The sequence below is a fragment of the Vitis riparia genome, chromosome 7 (genome assembly GCF_004353265.1).
Source record: "Vitis riparia cultivar Riparia Gloire de Montpellier isolate 1030 chromosome 7, EGFV_Vit.rip_1.0, whole genome shotgun sequence".
In the NCBI taxonomy this organism is placed as follows: Eukaryota; Viridiplantae; Streptophyta; class Magnoliopsida; order Vitales; family Vitaceae; genus Vitis; species Vitis riparia.
In genome coordinates, this window is record NC_048437.1 from 7,184,256 (window position 1) to 7,192,752 (window position 8,497).

At 39.5% G+C, this 8,497-nt stretch overlaps 2 protein-coding genes across 2 annotated transcripts; one reads left to right on the forward strand and one right to left on the reverse strand.

Moving 5' to 3' along the window:
• Positions 1-1,255: 1,255 nt before the first annotated feature.
• LOC117918819 (transcription factor bHLH94-like) lies at positions 1,256-2,776 on the forward strand. Its single transcript, XM_034835727.1, has 3 exons — positions 1,256-1,869; positions 1,993-2,391; positions 2,491-2,776. Exons 1-3 carry the CDS (start codon positions 1,396-1,398, stop codon positions 2,584-2,586), a joined length of 969 nt encoding a protein of 322 aa, XP_034691618.1. The 5' UTR covers positions 1,256-1,395; the 3' UTR covers positions 2,587-2,776.
• A 3,558-nt stretch (positions 2,777-6,334) lies between these two features.
• LOC117919378 (RING-H2 finger protein ATL54-like) lies at positions 6,335-8,131 on the reverse strand. Its single transcript, XM_034836558.1, has one exon. The coding sequence runs from the start codon at positions 7,877-7,879 to the stop codon at positions 6,761-6,763; it is 1,119 nt and encodes a 372-aa protein (XP_034692449.1). The 5' UTR covers positions 7,880-8,131; the 3' UTR covers positions 6,335-6,760.
• Positions 8,132-8,497: the final 366 nt, after the last annotated feature.

Sequence of the window (8,497 nt, forward strand, 5' to 3'; positions counted from 1 at the left end):
AATCTTCAAGATTAATCTTCTAACTCTAACGGCAATGCATCCATTTCACTACCAGAAGTGGTAACATGAAGTGATTCTTTTAAGAACAAGAGAATAACCAAATGAATAAAGAACTACGAAGAAATACATTGTAAACAGACTGATTAATTCCTTTTTTCCCGATTCAATCCAACTCCAATACTCTGCAAAAACTTTTACATGAAGAAGGAGAATCCTATGATTATAACCCAACAATCCAGACTCAAAAATGAGGCTAGGGTTAACATGTGTCCTCCCATGAATTATTGTCCTAATCAGTAAGTGAAGAATGAGTTGGAATCAGCCAAATATAGACAGTATGGAGAGAAGAGGAGCGAATCCTTGAAAAAAAAAAAATGCTAGAATGATGAAATTTTTTATGGAAATGGGATTGGGGGGTTGTGGAGGGACGACAATAAAAAGTGGGAAAAAGGGGGTTAGCATTGAAATGTGAAGTAAGGAGAAAAGATGATTCGTTGGGAGGTTAAACACCAAAAGAGGACACAGAGGTCTTTGGAAAGGGGGAGAGTCTTTATCGTATATGATTGCAGACTGCCTTTGTTTGTGTGGTCACATGGATTCCCCTGCACTGCACAAGAGAAGACACCCTTCTGAGTCTATGCACCTTTCCTCTCTCTTTCCTTGCGTCAAACCTTCATTATGACCAAATCAAACAGCAACATTCATTTCCCATTACCCAACAACACACCCTGTTGGAGGGCGTGGTGAACTTGGTTAGTCCACCGCCGTGACACAAAAATTTTAGTTATATAACATATAATTTATTACCAAATAAACTATATGTTATAAATTAAGAATATTACTCTATATTATTGAGTTGTTTCTCAATATCTTTTTGTCAACGTTTTGAAATTCGAACTTCACCCAGTGCCTTCTAAGAGTATTGGCTATATTGAAATTAAATCCCTGTAAAAGTACCCAAGGTAGTTCATGCTGACTTAAAATAATCACTTTCTTAAGCCAAATGGCGACCATCTCTCATTCTCAGCCACACAATCCGCCGTTTTAGTAATCAAATTAAGAGGGTATAAGTTAAGTGAGTATTGTCTTGACATGATGATTGAAAAATTTTCATACCAAGAGTTGTCCACACGCGCGGCGTCAAACACAATATCACGTGCAAATTTCTGTAGATAAATTTGATATTGATGTACATTTCGTGGATTAAAGGCTTTAAAAGGGGAGGGGGGGTCGACTTGGATCTCCATGGAGAAAGAGCCAAAAGCTTATGATTGTACTGAGTCACTTCTTGTGAGTTTTGTTTAAAACAACTAAAAGCCTTCAGCTTTTGCCTTCTATTTCTGGCACCCTTTCAATATATTGGGGAGAGAAATCAGACAGAGAGAGAGATAGAGAATGGCATTAGAAGCTGTGGTGTTCCAGCAAGATCCGTTCAGTTTTGGCTGCAGGGATGTCTACGCCATGGGAGGTGGCTGGAGCTATGGCTTTGGTTTCGAAGAGGACAAGGTTTACACTCAAACTCAAACTCAGACTCTTGACGCTAATGTCGATCATCAGCAAGCTCTCCACGGTAATTGGGAGTCTTCCTGCTCTTCCATGGTGCAACATCTCAAGGAATGGGACGCCAACTCTTCCTCGACAGAAGCTTGCACTGGTGATGGGTTACTCGCCGGAGTACCACCTCCGCCGCAGGAGCCTGCAGCTACGTCAGGTCGGCGAAAGAGACGACGCACCAGAAGCGTCAAGAACAAAGAACAAGTGGAGAACCAGAGAATGACCCATATTGCAGTTGAACGCAATCGGCGCAGACAGATGAATGAACATCTAGCCGTCCTCCGATCGTTGATGCCTGCATCTTACGTTCAAAGGGTTAGTTCCTCTCTTCTGTCTCTGTCTTTCTTGTGTGACCTGTGTCAAATAATTATTGATGCCATTATAATAAGCTTTTGCGTGTTCAATAATTGAATTCTCTGTCTCCCACATTGTAACCAGGGTGACCAAGCTTCAATTATAGGGGGCGCCATAAATTTTGTGAAGGAGCTTGAACAGCTCCTCCAGCCTCTGGAAGCCCAAAAACTAATGAAGCAACGATCCCAAACAGACTCCTCCACTGTCTTCTCCAACTTCTTCACCTTCCCCCAGTACTCCACCTATTCAACTCACTACAACTCCTCTGCGGCAACAAAGGAGTCCATGGCCGAGAAGCGATCCGCCATTGCAGACGTGGAAGTAACAATGGTGGAAACCCACGCAAACATCAGAGTACTATCAAGAACAAGACCAAAACAGCTCTTCAAGATGGTGGCTTGGCTCCACTCCGTCCGCCTTACCATCCTCCACCTCAACGTCACAACAGTGGATCATATGGTCCTCTACTCTTTCAGTGCCAAGGTCAGATACAAACATGTGTATATATCTATCAGTCTCAGTCTCATATCATCTCTCAATGACCCATCATTAATATGGAATTTTGTGTTTGTTTTGAGACAGGTTGAAGATGATTGTGTGCTGAGTTCCGTGAATGAGATTGCAACTGCAGTGTATGAGACGGTGGGGAGGATCCAAGGAGAGGCTCCGCTTACCTGAACAAAACCCTAATTTCTTCCTGTAATTGTCCAGTCTCTAGAATTTTTAGTAGATAAGTTTCATAGTTCTTATATTTTCGAGGGACATTATGTACTGTGAAATGACTTCAATTCATAATGTTTGCCTGAATTCTATTATCATTTTGCCCCTCACCGAATTCAATCAATTCTAGAAGTATAATTTTGTGCAAGACCCATACAAGGAAATCTCTTGTACTTGTGCCCTCCCAACCGTCAACACTGTAAATTAATTCATCGAACTACCCCCAGAATACTGTAGGCCCATCCTTGATTGATTGCGACATCTACCCTAGATTCATGCTACTCTAAGCCTTCGTTTTCATCATGAAAAGAAAATAGTAGGGAATATTGAATTCTTGTGGTGTGTTACAAAAATAAAAAGAAAAATTGCCTAAAATCTTATATATCTTTAAAATTTTCATTTTCTATATAAGAAAAATAGAAGAGAAATAAATTTTAAAAATATGTATTTCCTGAAATGGAAATTTATTTCAGGGAAGGCCTAGCACTCACTTTATTGAGGTCTATAGGCCCATCATACGAGTGGCCCATTCAAGTACTGCTCTTGCTTCGTGGGCTCTACTTCTAGGGTCTATGAGTCTATATGTACATTTTGTTTTTTCTTTAATTTTTTATTGGGTGTGAGGGAGTGAGGAACAGTATAGACGTTTTCCCAACATAGGTCAAAGTTTCAACTTTTCCAGATATACCGTGTTTGGTCTTTTTTTACCATCTTTGGTGAAATGATGGTAACTTTTCACTCTCTCGTTGGACCACTTTTTTAATTCTTTTTCCTTTTCTTTTGGGAAATTCTTATGGTACGGGAAGAGTACCATATCTGCAACAATTATGAGGTTTTCAAAATTAATTACAATTAATTAATTTCAGCAATGAATACTTTTTTTCTAGAAATATATTATAATCAGCAATGAAGAGCTAATTGAGGTAATCCAATAGGTCCCAATTTAATAGGGAGTATAAAGATTAGAAAGACCGATATACGATCAACCTTGCTTCGGTTTTCTTACTCAAAAGAGGTTTAAGAGGGGGTTAGCTAAATGAAAAAAAGATGCTAGTGGGATTAAGGAGAAGACCTCTTGCTAGGTCGAATCTTGTATTTTTTTATTTTAGCTTAGGAATCTTATCATGTTCGATTGACGGTTTTTCACATATAAAAAAAAAACAATATAAATATTTTATGCAATTTATTTATTTTTATAGTGTAGACATCATCATGAGAAGTAGCAAGAGGAATGATGAACGCAAGAAGTTTATCAGAACAGAAAAGAGAGGAGAACAATGACGAAAGAAGGGATTGATGGGTGGTGAGAAAAAGCCGAAAGCTCCAAATTTTATAAGAAAAATTATGGGTTGATAGATTTACAAATGTCAGCTAAGTAATAAGCAATATGCAGGTGAAAGGAAGAATCTTTTAGGAGTAGTCTTTGGCATTCTTCAAGAGCTTTGATGAATTAATGGCCTGTCATGATTATATAAGCTTCAACGTCCCCTGTTTTAAGAATAATTTCATCCTCACATGTTTCAATATTTGTCCTCTGTTGACCATATCAATGATGAACTGGCCACACCCATGAAAATATATTTTTTTCTTCTCTTGATTAACACACTATCATAAGGTTTCTTGATTCCATTTTCCAGGAAAATACAAGGACTGCAATTTTAACCAGCTAATTTCATTTAAATTTTGATGTATCCATTAGAGACAAATATTCAAAATTTCAAAAATACAATTGTCATTGGCTTTCTAAAAGTTGGAAACATATCTAAGCTGTAAAGCCAATATCCATGGGGATTTGGTTTTCACAAGAACCTCAAGGCAAGGCAAGTACAGCCAAGAAAAAAGCTATAAAGTTTGAAGGAAAAAGCTCCGAAGCCACCTACGTGAGGTTAAGCACAGGGCGCAGCTGCCATCAACAGCCTTAAGAGCTGATCTTTCTTAGCTTCTATCACTTTAACACATATATAATAATACGTAAATCACTAATAGATAGACTGAAAATAATATGCTGTTTTGTCGGTTCTGGACGATCCATCATCGCCTTTTCTGAATGCAAGAGTCGTGAATCCCTTTAGCAGAGGTAGGACCATGCCCGCGTTCATATCGGATGTGATATCGGTAATGATATGGGCATGAGGCCGTTCTACTACTTTTACTGTAGTGTGGGTTATACTTCTCTTTGGAAAATGATGTGTGCAAAGGAAAAGGTGAAATGATATTGTATTTTGCCCAAAAATCCAGTCAAAGATTTATTGTTGAACCCAGCACATCACATGCAATGGAAATCATCAATTTATCAATTGCCTTTTGGGCAGTTCTGGTGGCCTAACAAACACAATTCTGCTACTGACTCTTCCTTCTATCAAGCAGTTGTGGAAATTGAAAATCAGATCAATGAAGGATTACGTTTGGAATTCTTCCTGTAGCTAAGAAACACAGGGAGGAAATTCAAAATTGAGCTTAATTAAAAGTGGGTCTCTTATAGACGATTTCACAGCTGAAAAGCAAATCAATCAGTTCTCGTGGGATTAGAAATACTTTTGAGCTTCTTGTTGCACCTACCTGTCTCAGGCTCTCAGAGCACATTTTGGATTTTCCCCTTGTATTTAATGGCCACACGTAACCGAAATGGGGTTTTGACCCTTTAGGCAGGAGTGATTATGAGGCTCTCATTTTAGTTGAGGGGTTCCTTGGGTAGTTCCCAGTTTGAGAAGGCACCGTCCCAAAGAAGCAATTTGATGAAATCCTTGCAACTTGCTAGGGACAATGGAATCAAGTTGGAGCAAAGTCATTTCATCCTGATGTGATTAGTCAACTTGAGTTTGGTATTTCAAGTTTTTCTCTTCTCACAAGGAGCTTTCATATTCAAGGCTTCAAACTTGTAGAAGTTGGCTCCAAGAAAGCAAGGGTTCTGAAGGAAAAAGCACTAGCACAAATAGAAAAAGGTAAAAGATATTCGAAGTGAAGGAAACAGATTCTCCCACTTTCTCAGATAAAAGGAAAATTTTGTTTCCTTTTGCTTATTCTGAGTGTAGAGCTGTGGGTATCTCACAACATTACCCAAACCCAGGTGTAAGGTTTAAGTTTTCATATTAAAACATCGTATGGGTTTAGCAATACTCAAGGATCTAACACTTTGGACATACTTCCCTAGACAGGAGCAAGCTGGCATATTACAATATGCAACATCATCCAGAAACATTCACTAGCCCTTAATTTCGTACGCATCTCAATGCATATGCAGCCCTCATCCAAGAGCAGTTATCTGTCCATCCCTAATTTCATATGCATCTCAATCCATCCAACAATAAAGGTATTCACATTTGACCTTAGAAGAGAATGGGTAATTTGTATCGGTGCCTTAAGCCTGCTGATAAAGAAAAAGGGAAAGGAGAAAGATCAATGAAGAAATAATACTTCATTTGGAACTTTCTATGATAGATAAATCCAAGATATGTCAGTTTCAATTAGTACCATTAGTGATGGATTAAGACTTCTAATCACAGGAATGGGCAGATGCAAATGAGGCAAAGTATCATCCAAAGCTCCATGAGGATGCTAGACCTCCTTGAAGTCCCCTGCATCGACTTTTGATATTAAAGTTCCAGGGCTTGGCTAGAGTTGAAGTAGACATTTCTCATGAAATGGCTATACACAGAATTATAATATATAGAGCTATTGCACATTGGTTCATTAGGAAGAAAAATGCTTGAGGAAAAAAAAAGGGAAAACTGAAATATTAGCTAAAATTTTACTTGCAAGGGCAAGTATAATTCCTTCAAAATTTGTGAAGCATCCTGAAGGGAAAAAATATTCCTCCTAATGAGAAAGCAAAATCACAAGTTATGCTTTCTGGAAGCATAAAAACAGTGTCTGCATAATCTCCAGTACTCATAGCAATAACATGAAGTTGTGAGACCAGAATCTTCCTTTCCTAGGGACTTTTCCCTAGAGGCTTCATTGGGAGGACGGATTAATTTCCTTTTCCCATTCATATCATTATGCCTTTATTGTGTATTTGGTAAGAGACCAAGATACTAGTTAGATCCTGGTTTGTCGACAGTGCCTAAGATATCTTGATTTGGCTCCTATTTCACCCAAAACTATAAATAGAAGAAGGGTGAGAGCTTCATCCTCACAAGGGAAGGATTGAGTCCCGGCTCCTGCTGCGTCTGGATGAAAACTTGGCAAAAGATGAAAGAGACTTCTTCATGGAAAGTGGACCCCTGTGCAGAGAACACCCAATTGAAGAACTTTTCATCAGTTTGTATAAGCTTGAATTTCCACTACTCTGCCTTGCAACGATCTCCAAATTCAGTTTTTTCCCCGGTACTGATCGCATATCTGAAGTCCCTTCATGCTCCACTGGAACAGCATTAGCCATAGCAAGATAGATCTCCGAAGCAGCGGATAAATCCATGGAGACTGACCTCCTCACAGGTTCTATCTGTTCTTCACTGGCACGATGATTGTCAACCAAATCACTTAGTACCCGAAGCTCATATTTCCCAGCATTCATATATGGCAAACCCTTCCTTACAATCTCATTAGTCCTTGCTTCTTCAACTGCCAATACACCAACCCCAACTTCAGCAGTCCCACCTTCTCCAACCTCAGAACTCCCCAACCCACTGTGAGTCTCCGAATTGTCAATCTCAATATCTTCCCTCGACCCAGAATCATTGGAATCCTGCTCCACGGCATTCAAATGGGAACCGACATTTTCGTGGATTATAGGGGCGCGGCACAGTGGACAATTTTTGTGCGACCTCAACCAGGTATCAATACAAGGGACGTGAAAAGCATGGCTACACTTGGGCAGAAGCCGAAGACTCTCATCTTCTTCAAACTCACCCAAGCAAACGGAACATTCCGTTCCTTCGATCAAACCCTCCTCTTTGTTGTACTTAATCACAGTGATCAAATCAATAACCGATTGTTGGAGACCCACGGTGTTGATCAGCCATATGGGATGGTATACCACCGGGCTTTGCTCCTCATCGATAAAATCCTCATGGGTATCGTTCTGAACCGGTGGATCACTCCTCCTCGATCTGTTCCACCCCGAATAGTACTTCAATACGACAGTGCAACAGCTAACAACGAAAAAAACAGCACCAAGAGTACACACTATGAAGATCAAAATCGGTGAAATTTCATGAGGTCGAAGAGGGGGAGGAGGGGGAGGAGATGGAGGAGAAAGCAGCCTAAAACAGAACGTTGCACATCGAGGACAGCCTTTAAAACAAATCATAGCTTTTGGTATCTAAACTGTTCTGGAAATGAAGAGAAGGAGGTGAAAGAGGGACTAGAGATTGAAACCTGGCATACGAAGGAATAGATAAGAGAAAGCTCTTCCTTCTTGATCAGTCTTCCACCACATGTTACGCGATCCAGACAGCGGATTTTGATTTTCCACAACGTCCTTATGGGATGACAGCGAAATTTCCTTCTCAGTGGAAGACTCGAGCATTTACTTGGTAGTTTCGTTTTATTTGGGCTTGGTTCAAGTCAATTCACTCCATCCATCCATCCCCGGCTTTACGAAAACGCGTGGGTTCAGTCTAGGGAAACTTTGTATGCATCAAGCTTTTAAGCTTTTCTATCCCTTCCCGTAATCTAGTCCGTCGGATTGTTGGTATGCGTGTCTCAAACACCTTCACTAAATTATCCTATAAACACACTATGAATATCCTTAATTTTGAAGTAAAGAAATTATTAATCATATTGGGAATTTGGACTTACATGTATTTTCAAATCCAATATGATGATACCAAGCCTATGTTGGGATTTTTTTCTATGACCCAAATTCAAATCCAACACGTTGTCAACTTTTTTTAAGAATTTCAGGGAAAAGGTCATATATTCACAT